The sequence below is a fragment of the Heptranchias perlo genome, chromosome 5 (genome assembly GCF_035084215.1).
Source record: "Heptranchias perlo isolate sHepPer1 chromosome 5, sHepPer1.hap1, whole genome shotgun sequence".
Classification (NCBI taxonomy): Eukaryota; Metazoa; Chordata; class Chondrichthyes; order Hexanchiformes; family Hexanchidae; genus Heptranchias; species Heptranchias perlo.
This window is the reverse complement of record NC_090329.1, coordinates 11,910,450-11,930,070: the sequence shown is the minus strand read 5'-3', so window position 1 is coordinate 11,930,070 and position 19,621 is coordinate 11,910,450. Positions and strand designations below refer to the sequence as shown.

The 19,621-nt window shown below is 44.7% G+C and overlaps 1 protein-coding gene across 3 annotated transcripts in view; it reads left to right on the top strand.

The window, feature by feature from the left end:
* The first annotated feature begins 744 nt into the window (after positions 1-744).
* Positions 745-19,621, top strand: part of myom2b (myomesin 2b) — a 154,830-nt gene continuing 135,953 nt past the window's right edge. Inside the window, exons 1-5 of one of the 3 annotated variants that reach the window (XM_067984018.1) lie at positions 745-1,033; positions 6,857-7,003; positions 14,883-15,011; positions 16,118-16,256; positions 16,362-16,519. In XM_067984018.1, coding sequence (XP_067840119.1) covers positions 6,882-7,003; positions 14,883-15,011; positions 16,118-16,256; positions 16,362-16,519 — 548 coding nt within the window. In that variant the 5' untranslated portion in view covers positions 745-1,033; positions 6,857-6,881. The remainder of the gene's footprint in view (positions 1,034-6,856; positions 7,004-14,882; positions 15,012-16,117; positions 16,257-16,361; positions 16,520-19,621) is intronic. The other 2 variants (XM_067984016.1, XM_067984017.1) reach the window with 2 other exon arrangements.

Below are 19,621 nucleotides of genomic sequence, written 5' to 3'. Positions count from 1 at the left end.
TGAATAGTGAGGCATAACTGTAAGATTTGGAATAAGTCTGCCAGAGAGAATCTCCCATGCACAGTGCAGAAAGTGTGTTTTGTAGAGGTGGAACGGTGGCTGCAGCCCAGTATCTGTTGGAGCAGAGGTCGCTATCACTAATCCCACTCTCAGGTAGAGCTGACCTCCTGTCTTCCCTCCTCTCTGTTGGTGGAGACTGTAAAATCTTGACACCGCCCAAGCCTCCTCCCCCCCTCCCTTCTCGACGTCGCGTTCGGGTTCATTCGGAAACCAGATAGTCGGTGTAAGACGATCAGGCCCGCTCTTTACCAGTTACTTTATTTAACATCAGCCCAGTCAGCAGTTTTTTTTTACCACTTAAACTTTCTTCAGCATCCTAAAGAGGCAGGCGCAGCAAAAAAGCCGACACTTTTACCCTTATGTTTTAAGTAATATACTCGCAGTGCATGAAGGAAATAACTTATTATAGAGAGGTTTTATATGGGTGATCTGTCCCCAATCTGAGATACAGATAGATGGTGGTTAGATAGTGTGCTGGTGTCTTGTGAAGCCCTTAAATGGTCGCAAAGAACCCTGAACAGTCTCTCAGAGATCATTACAATAATTTTCTCACACGGGGTCAGTACAAATACTCCAGATCCCTTGCAGATAATCATTACAAGCTCTTAAAAAGTAACTGGGAGATGTAAGCAAGGCTTAATCACTGGCTGGGGAGGGATCAGTTTACAGTTAAAGCACAGTTGGGATAGCCTGGTTAAAGTGCATGAATATTAGGCTGTAGGCGATGGCTGATGTTTTTTAATATATTTATATATATATATATATATATATGCACCTAATCGTTAAATATGAATCAGATATTGTAACAACGTAACACGGGCGATTCTATATATAACGGCGTGTCTGGCCATAAAAGGGGCGCTGGCTGAACGAGCATTCCTTCACCCAGAGTCTTATGTTTGCTTTTATCAGCCGGACCCTCACGGCTGGGAAGGCTGATCCTCCTTTACCTTGCGACTCTCCCGACATTTCGGTGAGTATTTTCCCCTCTAATTTCGCGTTAAGACCGACGGTGAGGTAGAAAGCAGATAATCTACAGTGTGTGATCAGAATCCCTGAGCTTTCAACTTTTGATTTTTTTTTTTGCGTGTCAGAAAATACATCCCATTTACTGCCCAAAAACGATTCGTTTCTTACTATGGAACAGGCTGTTCTCGAATGGGTCCATTAATTTACTTTTCATTTTATTTAATGTGTTACCTATTTTAATTTTATTTGATGGATTACTCTGTTAACAAGTGCATTTAGAAGTTTGTCAAATGCAATTGCAACTTTCTTTGCATGCACGATATTTGACTTTGATATGGGCAATATGTAACGAGCTATCCCTGTGGATTTAGACAGCTGGCAGTTACAAGGCTCCTCTGAATTCCTAGTAGCTGTTGCTGTTCGCTAATAATAATTCCTCAGACACCCCCACCCCCACCATATCCCTAGAGCTGAGCCCATTAGCGATGGAGCTGTTGAAATGCACAGCGACCAATGCCAGCAAATGGGTGGACTCCGGCCAACAAGTGGGTTTGTTGCAAAAAAAAAACCCAAGCTAAAGCGGATTGGGGATCAGTCGTTTTGAGCTGGGTGGTTAAAGGAGCAGAACTACTGGCAACATCTGTTTAATTGTCAGTCAATCCTCTGCAGCCAGTTGTTGACAAGGTGATCTAGTTGGGGGGTGGGGGGCGCTGGAAGGCGATTTCATTCGGTAATAATGTTTAACAAGGAGAGGAGCCCTCGAGGGCCGGGATATTGAAGGGTTCACTCTTAATATTCACCCTGTGACCGGGCAGAGAGTAACTTTCGCTTCTGAAATTAAGTTTGCTTTTTGAGGAGGTTCCTTTTGTTGGGATTTCGCTTGACCGCCCGGTTAAGATGCACCCCCTTTGGTTTGAGTTGGATGATTTTTTTTTTGCACTGAATCCAACTTCGGGCTTTGACTTTCACCCAGTGACTATCCACAGGCACGCGAGTCAACGGCGCACGCGCGGTGCCGGCAACAAGAATGCGTACGCGCACGCGCGGTGCCGGCAACAAGAATGCGTACGCGCACGCGCGGTGCCGGCAACAAGTTCGCGCGTGCGCATATTTGACAAGACGCCACCCTTCACCCCAGAGTTGGGTGTCACTCCTCGTGCTACGTTTTGACACTTTTCTTTTATGGACAATAGTTTACAACATTTATATTTCAGATATAGAAAGTGCAGCTGTTAACCCCGGGGAATACTTTTCGATTTACGGCCACGTTTTTTTTTGCCCGCGTTTTTTCCCACCGTGTATGTGACTTTCTTTTTTTATTATTCGTTCATGGGATGTGGGCGTTCGCTGGCGAGGCCGGCATTTATTGCCCATCCCTAATTGCCCTTGAGAAGGTGGTGGTGAGCCGCCTTCTTGAACCGCTGCAGTCCGTGTGGTGAAGGTTCTCCCACAGTGCTGTTAGGTAGGGAGTTCCAGGATTTTGACCCAGCGACGATGAAGGAACGGCGATATATTTCCAAGTCGGGCTGGTGTGTGACTTGGAGGGGAACGTGCAGGTGGTGGTGTTCCCGTGTGCCTGCTGCCCTTGTCCTTCTAGGTGGTAGAGGTCGCGGGTTTGGGAGGTGCTGTCGAAGAAGCCTTGGCGAGTTGCTGCAGTGCATCCTGTGGATGGTACACACTGCAGCCACAGTGCGCTGGTGGTGAAGGGAGTGAATGTTTAGGGTGGTGGATGGGGTGCCAATCAAGCGGGCTGCTTTGTCCTGGATGGTGTCGAGCTTCTTGAGTGTTGTTGGAGCTGCACCCATCCAGGCAAGTGGAGAGTATTCCATCACACTCCTGATTTGTGCCTTGTAGATGGTGGAAAGGCATTGGGGAGTCAGGAGGTGAGTCACTCGTCGCAGAATACCCAGCCTCTGACCTGCTCTTGTAGCCACCCTCTTGTTCTTTTCCTGCCCCCTTTTCGCTGGCTCTGTACTTGCTTAAAAGCTGTTCATCTCTAGTGTCTTCCAGTGTTGATGAAAAGTCATCAACCTGAAACCTTAACTCTGTTTCTCCCTCCTGAGAGTTTCCAGCATTTTCTGTTTTTATGTCAGACTTCCAGCATCTGCTGTATTTTGCTTTTGTTACTTTCGTTAGTTGGGTTTCCCAGATGAATGGCCTCAGTCTGGTGTCTGAGCCAGTGACAGGGTCACCACTTCACAGAATAACACCAATCGATCATCTGGAGACAACATTTGAACTAAAATATCCCAGATTTTTCTACCAATGCATCAGAATAACACTGACAATAATTGTATTAAAAAGCAGCTTTTTAAAAAAAAAAGTTGCTAATACTGAAGATAAGTGTGGAAGGGATTAAGCTGCATCTACCAGCTGGTTTGTAGGCAGTAAAGCAGTGTCTTGTAAATTGCTCCATGCCCAATGGTTCAGACCGTGAATAACTGAGTCATATGTATCAAATCCCAAGTTCAATTCTTGGTCTATACTGTTAGCTGATCTAAGCCAGGGTATAACGATTGTCCCCTGAGCTGGGAGAAGGCAAATCAGCCAGTGTTCCTGCTCCTGATCATTAGGCAGCAACCCTTGCTGGAAGCTGATGAACATCAGGTGAGGGTAGGATTGAGCTTGGCAGTGATTCCCCAACCCAATGAATAGACTGTAATGCTCACTGTCTAAGCTTCATATGTGAAGATTAGCTCCCTAGGTGAGAAATTGAAGGAACTGTGAACTATCGAGGAGTCAGCATCTGCTGGCGAGGATGGATGGAGAGAAAGTTGATGGGAAAAGGAGTGGTCCAAATCAAATATTATGGCTATTATGTAAACAGTAATTAATGATGGAACTGATTTGCATAATGTTTACAGGTGGGGTACGCTGCAAAGACTAGCTCTTTTCTCATTACTGAAAACTGAGTATGTGACTATACTGAAATAGGCAGCTGGAGAAAGATGTGTTGCAGGGAGGGGATGTGCTGGACCAGGTAGCTAACTGATATCCCATGGCATGACTCACATGTAGTCAGGGATATGGAGCACAGTTGTGATGTTTAGCTGCTAAAATGGAACTGCATTTAATCTGGCCTGTTGCTTTAAAGCTGCTGCTGAGGCATCCCTTGTGGGAAAATAGAATCATAGAAGTTTACAACATGGAAACAGGCCCTTCGGCCCAACATGTCCATGTCGCCCAGTTTATACCACTAAGCTAGTCCCAATTGCCTGCACTTGGCCCATATCCCTCTATACCCATCTTACCCATGTAACTGTCCAAATGCTTTTTAAAAGACAAAATTGTACCCGCCTCTACTACTGCCTCTGGCAGCTCGTTCCAGACACTCACCACCCTTTGAGTGAAAAAATTGCCCCTCTGGACCCTTTTGTATCTCTCCCCTCTCACTTTAAATCTATGCCCCCTCGTTATAGACTCCCCTACCTTTGGGGAAAAATGGTCTCAATGAGCAAATGCTGCTGGAGGTTAATTATTGAGGATCTTTCTGAGGCTTGGTAGGTGCTGATCAAGTCCTGGTAGAAGCCCTTGGGTGGAGGTCAGATTATCAAGGCTGGAAAAAACAGCAGGAAATGACTTTCCTTCTCTTTTTTTTCTGTGCATACTTTTGACGTTTGGAAGTGTGGCATCTGAGTTGTGTTGTACGTGTGCTAGATATGAGGCTTTCATATGTAAGATATGGGTTTAAGCACCAAAGCTGACGCTTTTGAGATATCAGTCTAACCCCTTACTGTCCAGTTACGCTGACACTTTAGCATCACCATGAAGTGGTCTGAGACTCCCTTTGGGGGGTGGGGGGTGCTGTCCAGCTGCACTTGGATTTGATACCTCACCAAGTATGGCTCCACTGTAGCGTCAAGCCAGGTTTCAAAAGAGCTCAGGGATCCATTGCACCTCCTGGGCAATCTATAAACTTAGCAGTACTTTAAAAAAAATGTTTTGAGAAAGACGATGCCCCTTTCATACTGTTAAAATATATGGGCCAGGAATGAAGCACATCTGCACACAGTCCTTTCCTGACCACAAGAATACGATTCCAGCCAGACAGGGTAAATCAGTTGTTGCTGGCTGTGAGTCGGTTTTGTAGCTAATGATCTCGGGCCGACAGCCCAGAATACCCACAGATCTAACCTGCTGCCGCTTTACTCAATTGCATTTCGGTTGCTCTCCCCTCCCCTTTAAATAATCATCCTTCACTCTTATCAAATATTTTTTTCTCGGGGAGAAGCAGCATAATTCTTGTCATTGGTCTGAATATATCTCACAGAATTTGCAAGTTTCATCTGTACTTTTCTGTGTACATTTGCAAATATGAATTTATATAGTATTCTTTAAAATCATAATACAATAACAATTTTCAATAAAAATAATAAAATAAGACAATAAAAAGTTTCCTTAAGTTTTAAGAATCTACTGCCGTTGTTTTGTTATAACCTGAATTTTCTTGTAACTCCATATTTTAAGTTCTGATTGACATTTACTGTTACACTGACTGACATCAGCCTTTGTACTTCGCATCAGCACAAGCTGCCTTATGCCACACACATGCTGTAGAGGTAATAGTTCAGATAACATTTATATTAAAGATTAAGGCAGGACATTTTAGAGTGACTTATACTTGTGAAGCTGTCATATTTCATCTAACAAAGCAAGAACTAAGTGTCACAGTAAGAGAAGTAATTATGGAGTTTCAATAACAATATCTGAGCAAACTGGTGAAACGCCTGTTAGGAGTCACTTAGATTTCAACAAACGAATGGATAATAATCAGACCCTTTGAGAAAGCAATAATTATATCAAACCATAAAGTACTATCATCTCTGATGATAGAGGTTTGTAGCAATGCAGAAAACAAACATTCGATAACCATGCTTTTGTAGTCTCCTGTCAAGTTCTCAAGCAGAAGAATATATAGAGACAGTTAATTGATTCTGAATCAGCAACTGTTAGAAGGGTCAAATTTATTTTTTTGTTGCTAAAATTGGTAATATTGTAATTCCACCACAAACAATTTCTCAAATTAAAATATAATCATAATTACGCTACCCTGTTCTCCAGCAGAGCATGATAAAGGGACAAGCATCATATGTGCAATGCTCGAGAATCCTTATCAGATTTTTAATGTGTGTCAGGTTTCTTTTCCTGAATTTCCCTCTGTTTTTATTATTTCTCCTGCATATTTCCCAGTGCAATGTAGAGAAATAATGGAACTGTCTTCAGACTTTTCTTCATCGCTTGTCATTCATGAGTGCAGAACAGTTTTATTTGAATCTAAGGCTTTACTGAGATGTTACTAACTTATTATTTACTCTCGGGTTGCTTTCCTTTGCTATCCTCTCTTGTTTTGCGGTTGCATGCCTTTTCTGGTTCATTTTCTTCTTGTGGTTTTGCTGTTCCTCTCTCCTGTTGTGCCAAATTCCATTCAACAAATCGCCACTGAAATTCTTGGAGGGAGGACAAAGTGATCACAAAGAATCATGGAGTATCTTGGAGGCCATTTTTATCGTTTACATGGTGCTGCCTATTCTAGAGATGGGAGAGCACTCCCTGTGATTCCCGTCCTTCTTCCTGACTGAGACAGGCAGATATAGATGGAACTGTGTGTTTGAAGGATTGATTCCCTAAACTTAATTTCTTGTTTCAATAAAACATTATCAAGATAAATTAAATTGCGCAAAAATTACACTTTTTTTTTAAATAAAAGAATCATCTCCTCTGACTTATATTAAGACGTTCCACTTCTCAAATTGTGTGTACTTTTGTGCAACTCAGTATTTTCAGTATACTAACTTAAATAATAATTTGTATGCATTTTTGTCTGCAGGTTTGGGTAAAGACATTTGATCACCATGGCAACAAAGGTAGTGCCATTTTACCAAAAGAAACACAAACACTATGACTACAATTACCGCAGCATCGACAGCCGACACCTTGTCAAGCAGTACACCAGCAAAAGCAGCGCCAGCAAAAGGTGAGCAGCACTGGACCATCTTTCCACCTGAACCAGATACAGAGTAAGGTGAAATGAGTTGGGCAGTCTCAGAGCAGTTGGCTGGTAGATGATCTTGCAAAATTATTTTGTGAGGATTATTCTTTACAATACAGCTGGCAATACCTGGCAGCTGTCAATCACTAGGAGGGACAAAGATATACATCCCTAAATGAAGGAGTTCCTTCTAGTGTCTGATTTAAATCTACTTTTCACAAGCTTCTTTATCATTGACTTCTGACCCTATTACCCTTATCTCAGTCACTTAATATATACGACAATGATCTCCTCCGTGCAGGTATTCTCTTCAGGTTGTGGAGCTTGAGATTTTTAACCTTTTCTCATGACTCAACACCCCAGTCCCCACACTTGGAATCATGCTTATTGATCTTCTCTGCCCATTCTCCAATAATTACATGTCCCTTCCACAGCTGCAGTTTTCACTTTTGTATTTTAACTTTATTTCAAGTAAAAAAATGAATTGACAAATTTGGTTTGGCATCACAATATTATCATTGTCAACAATCACATAATTGCACACTTCTTGATTCCCAGGTTTGTCACAGCACATTAAGTGTATTGTACGACTGAATTGTTTCAATAACCAGACAGCAACTGTGTACGAACAGAAGAGTAATGACACAGCATGACAGATGTCATAGTATGAGAGCATATGAGATGTTAGAAAGCCCATGGGTATTGCTTGGACGCCCTAGTGACACAGTGGCCTGGATTTTGACATGGAGTCAGGAAGAGAGCGGAGGTGGGGGGGGCGCAGTTTATCCGACATGTAACCCGGAGGTGAAGTTGGCAGGTCGGAATCTGCGATCGCAACTTCATTGAAGGATAAAAATGTTATTTTTGGGTTTCGCGCCGGCAGCCAGCCTGATTGACAGGCCGGCTGCCTATGGGGTGGGAAGGCAGCTGGGGAGAGTCCTCGGGGTTTGTATGGGGGGGTGGGGTCGGGGAGAGATCGGGATCTTTGGGGGTTGAATGGGGGAGGTCGGGGGGAGAACCGGATCTTTGGAGTTTGTATGGGGGGGCTGATTGCGAGGGGACGGAGGGGGGAAGGTAAGAACTCGGCCATCGGGGTGGGGGGGATCTTGGCCATCGGCGGGGAGGGGGATCTCGGCCATCGGGGGGGGGGATCTCGGCCATCGGTGGGGGGGATCTCAGCCATCGGTGGGGGGGATCTCGGCCATGGGGGGGGGGTCTCGGCCATGGGGGGGGGGTCTCGACCATCGGGGGTGGGGTCTCGGCCATCGGGGGGATCTCGGACATCGGAGGGGAGGTCGGCTGATCGCGAGGCTCGGATCATGGCAGGTAAGCTTGTTAAGCCTGGAGGAAACACTCCTGCTCCTCCTGGCCCACAAAAGCAGTGCAGTAAGGGCATAATCCGACCCTTCTCATCACCTTTTCACTGGCGAGGTTCATGAGCGTTAAATTTAAAGGTCAGTAACATTCAATTTAAAAAGACCTAATTAACGTCTCACAAGGACATTAACTGATGCAATAACTACCCGCCCGCCTGAACTAATTAAGATCCCCACTGCGGCGTGTAGATTATTTGCACGCATTCAAACGCGCCTCCGTTAAACCCGGAAGTGGGCGCATTGGAGCCGGGTTGTGGTCGCGCTCCAAAAATCAATTACTTTAACGACCCACCCGGCCCCAACCCACCCGTTCTTGGGGGTTAAAATTCCCTCCAGTGCGTTGATATATTAGTGTGCCAAGCCACAGAGTACCAGGATGTGGATTCCTGCCTGTACTTCTCCACATAAATCCCCAGTCTCGTTTTGGAAACCAGCAACTTTTCCGCAGGGAGAGGGAAAATCCATGGTCACCCCGGGCTCCTGTTACAGACCTCCCAGTGTCTTTATCAGAAACCATTGAACTCAATGGGAGGAAAATCAAGTGGGTTCCACAATGGGTGGCCCATTGGCCTCTACTAGATCCAATTTTGGAATAGATGGCGTTTAACCTACGAGCATACAAACAATGACGGACAGGAAAAGACCCACTGGACCATCCAGCCTGTCCCACACAACTGTGATACCTTGTGCATCACAATATATGCACTCCCCACCCCACCCGAAAGCCATGTGAGAGGCGAAAAACAGATTAAAAACCCAGGCCAATTAGGAAAAAAAATCTGGAAAATTCCTCTCCGACTCCCCCCTTAGGCGACCAAAATTAGACCAGGAGACAAATCTGGCCCTGATTAAGGCTCAGAAGTCTCCTTCTGCCATCCTTGCCTGAACACGGAACTTTCTAGGGGTTGCTTTGTAGCCCCTTTACAACCAGGATTCGGAGAGGAATTACCCAAATTATTTTTTTTCCCCCGAATTGGCCTGGGATTTTTAAATTTGGTTTCTCGCCTCTCCCAGGAGATCACATGGTTTCGGGTGAGCATGGGGTTGTATATATTGTGACGCACAAGATATCACAAATTGTGCAGGACAGGCTGGATGGACCAGAAGGGCATTGCATTCCGGTGCGGGCTCTTTCTTTTTATCCCGAAGGAAGAGTGTGCAGTGAGCCTGAAAGCTGCCATACTTGCAGCCATCAAAGTGATCCAGCCCAATAAAAGGTTCGGATATACTTGGAGACAGGGTTCTATTGGAAGCTGCACTGCTGCGATTGCAGTGAGTGGTGCAGCTGTCCTGGGCTTGGTGCTTGAATTGCCACATGCTGTAGACCCGCTCAGCTGTTTTCGACACCTGGCTTCGACTCGCAGCCTCCTTAAACCTACCTCATTCCACAGCAGTGCGGCTCTTCAAGCATTGCCAGTTGCAGTGACCTCTGATTTACATCCAAATTGAATTCTAAAGCAAATCCAAAAGTCTCACTCCAACTTTAAAAAATATCTCCCAGTTTGCATGTGATTACTGAGCTGTGACATACGTCAAGCACTTTGTCTTTTTTTGAATTGAATAATGTTTGATTCTGAACATTATATATAGAATTGAAAGGAATGGAAGGATGAATTACAAAGCTGTCATCTGATATGGGGTTTTTGATGACCGTCATATACTACTCACACTTCCCGTCCATAGTTTACAAGATCAGCCGAATCCATTATTAGCCTCTTGTAACATTGTACTTTACTCTTCCTTGCCTGTTTTTATGTTCCGTACTGTATGCAAGACTTTTTAGAAGAAATCAAATGCAGTTTAGCAAGTGTCACTGTATTCCCTCAATTAGTTCCAGGATCTGCGAGGTGAACAAACAGCTGAGTTAATGCACAGCAGTGTTCACAGACAGCTACACAACTTGGGATCTCACTGTCACTCTTGCTGTCACACATTTTTGGCAAAACATCCAAGTCTGATAAAATAATACGAACATTAAATCATGGATACGTTAAGGGGAAGCTGGATAATACACGAGGGAGAAAGAAATAGAAGGATATGTTGATAGGGTTAGATAAAGAAGGGTGGGAGGAGGCTCGTATGGAGCATAAACACCAGCGTAGACCTTTTGGACCGAATGGCATGTTTCTGTGTTGTAAATTCGATGTAAAATAGCACCTTATGGTATTGAAATGACTCAGTGCTTCATATAATGAGTTACACTATGTATCTGCATAAAGGAGATGTTCTTTTGTTAGAATATACGGATTGTTCAGTAATTATTTTACTTGTCTTATGTTGAGCTTTTTTTTATTCGTTCATGGGATGTGGGCGTCGCTGGCGAGGCCGGCATTTATTGCCCATCCCTAATTGCCCTTGAGAAGGTGGTGGTGAGCCGCCTTCTTGAACCGCTGCAGTCCGTGTGGTGAAAGTTCTCCCACAGTTCTGTTAGGTAGGGAGTTCCAGGATTTTGACCCAGCGACAATGAAGGAACGGCGATATATTTCCAATTGGGATGGTTCGAGCTTCTTGAGTGTTGTTGGAGCTGCACTCATCCAAACAGGTGGAGAGTATTCCATCACACTACTGACTTGTGCCTTGTAGATGGTGGAAAGGCTTTGGGGAGTCAGGAGGTGAGTCACTCGCCACAGAATACCCAGCCTCCGACCTGCTCTTGTAGCCACCGTATTTATTAGGCTGGTCCAGTTAAGTTTCTGGTCAACGGTGACCCCCAGGATGTTGATGGTGGGGGATTCGGCGATGGTAATGCCATTGAATGTCAAGGCGAGTTGAATGGACTCTCTCTTGTTGGAGATGGTCATTGCCTGGCACTTGTCTGGCGCGAATGTTACTTGCCACTTATCAGCCCAAGCCTAGATGTTGTCCAGGTCTTGCTGCATGCGGGCATGGACTGCTTCATTTTCTGAGTGCACGATATTCAGTAGGACTTAGGAGTCTAAATTATGAGAGATTCAAAGACCTAAACTTGGTTTCAATGGAGACAAGTGGCTGGATGTTTTTCTGCATTACGCTGCCCTTTTTCTGGTGGTACCCACGGTGGTCAATCAAGGAAAATCATGGTGGGGGTGGGAGGTGGGTACAAGAGAAAGGCCCAATACCATGACTCTGCCCTAAAATCTTACTGTTGGCTTTTCCTCGGGTTCTGCTGGAGAGGACATCTTGGGCCACTGCACTCCTCCCCACCCCCCCCCCCCCCCCCACCATGGCATGTAAATGACAGTAAACGGGCAGGGTTTGCCACCGCGCCACGTTACCCTCACTTACCACACAGTAGCCGCCAGAGGTACATTCGCTTTAGGGGAAGAGACATTGAGGCCTGCTTGTGGCAAACCAGAGATGTTCCATTCCTAAAGGCCATAGGACCAGATAAGAATGTTTTTTTTTGTTGGTATTATTTAAAGATGGTTTCAATTTTCTTGTAAAGTTTCCTTAAGAATTTGTTAAACCCTTCTTTAAGTTCCTTTAAAAAATTTTTTTAGAAAGTACCTGTAAGAGTTTGTAAATTATTATAAGTCTTTTAAAAGTATTTTTCTAAGTCTTGTGGCTGTGGACTAGGTCTCAGGAACCAACGGGGTTTCCCTTAGTCCTCCCCTGCATTGAGGAGGAAAAGAAGAAGGATCAGGAGGCTCACTGCAAGGTTGTCAAGTTGAATGGGTGCTATTATCAACCTCTGGCCTCTGGCCTCTACCCACTGGTACTTATGCCTCCCCATACGTAGATGGGTTGCTTCACCATGACTTTGGCAAGGCTTTGGAAGGATGTGCCTCCCTCATGAAGCAATAATTAAGTTGCAACAGCTGCAGGTACAGCTCATAAGGGAGACCTTCAGACAACTAAGATGCAAAGCGACTGTCAAATGAGCCCTGCCATCTTGGGTCCCTTTTTTTGATAACAAATTCAATTCAGTCACTGGCTGACACAACTTCCAAGGCTCCAATATGGAGATCATTTTCACAGAGGCATTCCCCTACCTTTGTCTAAATTATTCTGCATACATCCCATCAGTGACAAAAACATCTCACTGGCAAAAAAAAAATCTGAGAACCTTCCTATTGCTTAAGGCCACCATGTCTCCCCTTGGAGCGTACTCTTGTGTGTTCTTTCAACTGTAGTCTTATTTCTAGTTCTGAAGCGGTTGGTAATTTGCAGCAAGAGTCTTGGTAGTTGAGGAGGTACTGCCTTGTCTTTGGCTGTGGGACATTCCTCTTTTAAGAAAAAGGTAGAGAGTGTGAAGTCATTCTTCATGACATCTTGTGGAATACCATCCAGATTTCAGTAGGAAATCGTTAATGAGGGTGGGGTGGCACTCATTGTCAAAGCCACCTTCTCCACAGGCCTGGATCATACCCTTCATAGCTTCCTTTCCTCAGGGCCTGAAAGCTAGATTCCATTGCTGGATTCTACCTCAACTGAAGAGTCTTTAAAAAAATGTGGGCTTGGTGCACCAGCCGCAGACATTGCATTGAGCCACAGGGTCACAGACACAAAGTGGATTCCTTGGTCCTTTCAGCTGCTGCAACGGCATTGGAATATCCTCCTTTGCAGAGGCGGGATGTCTAGAGAGGGTGTTAATAATGCCCGGAGCCCACCTCGAATATATGATAGTGCGCTGAGGAAAATTGTGTGGGTTCATCTCGGTATTTGGATTCAAGAACAGTTCTAGTGCACTTCTGGTGGTGAATCGACTACTGAGAAAAAATGTGGAGCACGATCATTAGATCCTAGGTGATGTAGATGTAAGCAGGCTACTTGTGTTGGTCTGCGAGCATAGAGTTAGAGGCCCAGGTGTCAAAATAACAAATCTCTATCGAGACGAGAATTTTTTTTTCCGATTATGTGTCCCAGCAAAAGAGATTGATGCTGTGTTGATTGCTTCTTTCAAAAGGAAACTGGATAGTTTCTGGGTGCAGGTTATAGGGATAATAATAGACTAAGGCGATCAGATGTTCAGCTGGACGTGATGGTCACTGAGTTACTGGGACCAGGATGTGAGCCGAAATGTCTACGGATGGTTTCAGCTTTGCTCGAATTGTGGAAACATGGGGATGGATGGATGAATATTCTTGAGTTTTGCATGAGTACCTTTGGTGATCAGGGAGCATTTTTGCAGAACTTTTCCTCAGGAGATTAAATAGTTTTGGTAGATTCCATGAGAGGACAGGTGAATGGAAGGAGCTGGTTTAATGGGCTGAATGGGCTCTTCTTCAGCCCACGGAGCACAAAAAGTTAACATGCAGGTACAGCAAGCTAGAAGGAAGGCGAATGGTATCTCGGCCTTTATTGCAAGGGGGTTGGAGTACAAGAGTAAGGAAGTCTTGCTGCAATTTGCAGGGCTTTGGTGAGACCACACCCGGAGTACTGTGCAGAGTTTTGGTCTCCTTACCTAAGGAAGGATATACTTGCCTTAGCGACAATGCAACGAAGGTTCGCTAGGTTGATTCCTGGGATGAGAGGGTTGTCCTATGAGGGGAGATTGAGTAGAATGGGCCCATACTCTCTGGAGCTTAGAAGAATGAGAGGTGATCTCATTGACACATATAAGGTTCTGAGAGGGCTTGACAGGGCAGATGCTGAGAGGTTGTTTCACCTGGCTAGAGAATCTAGAACTAGGGGGCATAGTCTCAGGATAAGGAGTCGGCCATTTAAGACTGAGATGAGAAGGAATTTCTTCATTCAGAGGGTTGTGAATCTTTGGAATTCTCTACCCCAGGGGGCTGAGGATGCTCGGTCATTGAGTATATTCAAGGCTGAGATCGATAGATTTTTGGACTCCAGGGGAATCAAGGGATATGGGGATCAGGCAAGAAAGTGGAGTTGAGATCGAAGATTAGCCATGATCTTATTGAATGGCGGAGCAGGCTCGAGGGGCCATATGGCCTACTCCTACGCCTATTTCTTATGTTCTTATGTTCTTCCTTATTTTCTGATACATTTATACCAATGTACTGTCGCAAAGCCATTGTTCTTGACCACCAAAAAATTCCTCATCCATACCTCATTTTTCACTCTGCGTACAATGTGTTATTCTGTTGTCATGATGGAACCGTAAGCAATTTAGCCTGTCCCTTTAAAATCGCAAAGACTAATTTTAAATATGCACATCCTCGGGTCAATTGCAGGTTAATTGTTGTTGGTGAGGGAAGTTTTCAGACTTGTGAATTTCTGGCTCCACGTCAGAAGAAACCAGCGTGAAATGATTGCTTTGCTTTCTCTTTTTTAAAAAAAATACTTTTGACACGTTGAAGTGTAGATGTGTATGTCAAAAATGAGCGTATAATTAGCCATAGAAGAAAGAATCCCTTTAGTTATGTCAACAAAGGTCACATTTCAGAATGAAGCAAATATATGGTAGCAGTTTTACTGTCTCTGGTATTAATTGAGGTAGCAGTAGCATCTTTTGTAATTTGGGTTTTTGGGTTTAGGATTAGATGCTTTATCTTGCTTCTTATGTTTAAACAGTATGTTTGCTTTCTTTTCAACTTTTTAAGGGCTACATCAGAACTTCACACTTCTTCAACCACATCTGAATCTTCCAGACACAGTCCTCGTGCTAAGAGGATCTGTCAATGTGTCGTATATGAAGTTCCTGAATACGCTGTGCCTCTATTTACGATCAGGTATATCAATGCATTATATTAACATGCTATTATAGACACCGTGCAGACATTACCTTCACACGACAAGGCTGATTCCCCGATACGGCACTTGCCCCTCACCGCACCGTGGAATCGGCCAGGTGGGGCTGCACTCCCGGAGCGGCAGATGGTAAAATTGAAGGCTCTGAAAATTGGGAGCACTAACCTCTGAACCCGATTCTCCCTTCGAGAGAGACCCTGTGCCAGGGGCAGTGGTGCACAATTTCCGGGGTTTACTGTTTTAGGCTTAAGTACGGTTGATGGCTACATGGACCAGAGAGTGCCTAGTGCTTGTGGGACTGCAGAAGAGGGAGGGAAACTGGAGGCAGCATGCCCTTTGTAAAAGGATGATTTTGTTTATTTTAATGATTAAATTATTCTGTACCACCTATAAAATTATTTAATGGTGAACAAGATTTATCCAATGGTTTGAAAATAAATTCTAATATAATTCTTGATTTACTGAATTAGTTATTTTAGTTATTTCACTTATTTACATGTTTAGAATTCCCTCAAAGGTACAGAAATGCCTTTATGTACAAATCAAGGGAGAGAAGGAGAGGGGGTTCTAGTGGTATAGTATCCACAAGCTCTGAAATGGTACAGTTTTAGTGGCATAAGTTGGTTCTTCCCCTGATTTTCCAGTGTGTTTTAGGCACAGGTGTCAGACAACCCCCCCCCCCAGAGAGAGTCTTGCGATACTTTGGTTTTGTATTGGCTGCATTACAATTATAATCAGCTCAAAGCGAAGTATAAAAGGTTCCCAAGTGGCCATCTTGAGTTTGTTAGCAGAAACCTGATGAGACAGTTGGCTCCCTGCTACTTGTAAAATTAATCAGCATTCGGATAGCACTGGGAATACAAATAGCTCGTGTGGGAGCTGGCAGTACAATTAACTGTGGCAGTCACTTAGCAGCTACTGGTCTCGGACTGGAACCTGTAGTACCATGTCAGTGTGTTAACAGAATAATGTCAGGTTGATGTGTTGCTTACAAACAAATGTAATTTGTGAAAGGCTGCGTTCAAACTGAAACTCAAAAACAATTATAGAAACTTTAGAAAAGTCATGTCCATTTTGTGATTGACAGGGAGGATGAAGAGGGACAACACAAGACTAGATCAAGAACAGTTCTATATAGCAGCGAACTACGGGCGATGGAGGAAGAGATTTCCAGGCTCAGAAGATCTACCCATGAACATGTGGACATGCTGGCTCTCCAGAGGATGGTAAGTCATCAGTTTGACTGGTCCACCGGCAGCCTCAGTTCACAGATTGTAGCAGTCTGTTTGAGATGTTTTAATTATCTGTTTTCAATGAAATCTGTTAAACAGGAAGAGGAAAGGGCAGCTGTGCAGAGACAAGCCAGTGAGGATTCCGTAAGCCGTGCTGCTGAATTTCTTGTCCGGTTAAGGTCCCACACTGTTTGGGAGAATTCCTTTGTAAAATTGTGTTGCACCGTTCATGGATATCCAACCCCAATAGTCAGATGGTAAGTCGTGTTGACATTATGCATTGGAAGTGTGTGTGTGTTATTTAAAAAAGAACATTTGCTTGCTTTGTTCTTCATTTCAATATGTAATTGAGGTGCAATTCTGCTCACTGTTGCAAGTTCTGAACTTCATGCACAAGAAATAACTTTTAAAATGAATTCACACTCTTAACTGGCTGGGCCTCAGGTTGTCATAAACTGTATTATAATCCAAAACTCAAACTAGTTCATGAAGTAAAGTTGGTAAAAACATTTTTCTTAAAGCAAATCAGCTCAGAAGGTCTGTAAACCTGTTAGCCACAGCACCTGCGTTGGATTGGGTCCTTAGAAGCAGATATTCCTGATGGACCCTGAATCCCCACAACAAAATACTCATCACAGGGTTTGAGACCCCACAGCAGGTACTCATCACGGGGTCTGAGACCCCACAGCAGGTACTCATCACAGGGTCTGAGACCCCACAGCAGGTACTCATCACGGGGTCTGAGACCCATAGAACCATAGAAAAGATACAGCACAGAAGGGGGCCATTTGGCCCATCGTGTCCATGCCGGCTCGAAGAACAACCAGGTTCTAATCCCACCTTCCAGCACCCAGTCCGTAGCCCTGCAGCTTACAGCACTTTAGGTGCAGGTCCAGGTACTTTTTAAAAGAGTTGAGGGTCCCTGCCTCGGGCAGCGAATTCCATACACCCACCACCCTCCGGGTAAAAATGTTTTTCCTCATATCCCCTCTAATCCTTCCACCAATCAGCTTAAATCTATGTCCTCTAGTTCTTGTACTCTCCGCTAGGGGAAACAGGTACTTCCTGTCTACTCTATCTGGGCCCCTCATAATTTTGTACACCTCAATCAAGTCACCTCTCAGCCTCCTCTGCTCCAAGCAAAACAACCCCAGCCTATCCAATCTCTCCTCGTAGCTGCAATTTTCAAGCCCTGGCAACATTCTTGTAAATCTTCTCTGCACTCTCTCCAGAGCAATTACATCCTTCCTGTAATGTGGCGACCAGAACTGCGCACAATACTCCAGCTGTGGCCTTACCAGGGTTTTATACAGTTCCATCATTACATCCCTGCTTTTGTATTCTATACCTCGGCTAATAACGGAGAGCATTCTGTATGCCTTCTTCACAACCTTATCTACCTGTACTGCCCCTTCAGGGACCTGTGCACATGCACTCCAAGGTCTCTCACTTCCTCAACCCCTCTCAATATATTCCCGTTTACTGCGTATTCCCTTTTGCTGTTTGCCCTCCCTAAATGCATTATCTCACACTTCTCCGGGATGAACTCCATTTGCCACTTTTCCGCCCACTCCACCAACCCATTGATATCTTCTTGGAGTCTACAGCTATCCTCTTCACTATCAACTACAAGGCCAATTTTTGTGTCGTCTGCAAAAACGATATCACAGCAGATACTCATCACAGGGTCTGAGACCCCACAGCCGATACTCATCACAGGGTCTGGGTCCCGCATAGCTCAACAAAATTCTGCTGCCCATATCCTAACCAAGTCCCGTTCACCCATCACCCCTGTGCTCGCTGACCTACATTGGCTCCCGGTCCACCAAAGCCTCGGTTTTCAAGATTCTGGTCCTCGAGTTCAAATCCCTCCATGGCCTCGCCTTTCCCTATCTCTGTAATCTCCTCCAGCTCTACAACCCTCCGAGATCTCTACGTTCCTCCAACTCTGGCCTCTTGTGCATCCCCTCTTTACTTCGCCCACCATTGGCGGTAGTGCCTTTAATGTTTAATAAAGCATTGAGTTAAGACATACAAGGGTACAAATTCCAATTGGTGAAGTTCATGTATGAATGCTTAATGTGCTCGTGTTACATTCCCGTGTGAGCTATTTTTATGCAGGCATTAGGCATCTTTTAAGATAATCAGGTTAACACCTGCCTAAAAATAGCACAGACAGGAATGTAGTATGAGCGCATTAAGCATTCATATGTGAACTTTACGATCAGAATTTTGCTCCTACAATCTATCCATACAAAATAAAATACGGAGAAGAAAGGAGCAAGGTGGTGACTTCAGGACTCTGGTTACTGCCTTGTGATTAATTTACACCATTCTTCAACCATTATGAGATGGGCAGCAGATCGTAAATGTGTTATTGTGACTGTTTAACTTTAGTTTGTGAAGGGAAGTATTACAGGGTACATGGATCTCTGATGCAGTGTATGGCTTAGGTTTCCTCATAAGGAAATTAAATCCTCCATTGATGGTTTTATGACATGGTCTGCACTCTTTACTAGAATTCCAGCCTTGAGTCCCCAATGTCCATTTATTCATTTGCATGTCTGCTGAGCTGCAGAATATGATTTGCTTCAATGTACCAATCATTAATAGTTTGCCATGATGAATTGCAATAAAGTTTTGGCATCCTCATGAATCAACATCTTGAAGTTAGCTGTGTATCTTGGAACTAATTTTAGGGTAAAATACGGAGATTCCACATTTTTAGGTGTCAGATTGACTCAGTTAGTCGGACTGCTGCCTCGGAGTTAGAAGGTTGTGAGTTCAAGCTCCACTCCGAGCCTTGAACATATAAGCTTGGTAATTCCTGGGACCCCTGCTCTGCAGGTGTAGGTTTGGCAGAACGGGACCCTTGCCCAATGCCAGAGACCCTGCCCCACATTTCGGGCATGGGGTCATTTGCAAAGCATTGGGGGGGGGGGGGGGGGGGGGAGGTGCTGCTGGCACCTCCTGCCAGGATGCATCAGCGCAACTGCCCCTGACCTAAGCCAGTCTGCCTTCCCGAGGTGGAGCTGAGTCCTCTGGAGGCCCAAATGGGCCAAAGAATGCTTTTTAAAAATTCTTCAGCTCCCATTGAAGCCAAACTGACTAGCGAAGGGTGTCCCATGATTACCTTATGCTGGTAAAGGTGTGGGTCTTTTAGAAGGCCTCCTAGGGACTTGAGACAAGTCTCCACTGGGATGAGATACACAGAGGACTTTAAAGAGCGTGTAGGGAGGTGTTTCCCAGGGGAAGGCCGAGAACTTTCCCGACATGCCGCCTTGACGTGGGGTGAGGGCACAGGTGGAAGGTCTGCCACGGCCCCTCGACCGCAATTTCAAAATGTGGCAGAACCCTAG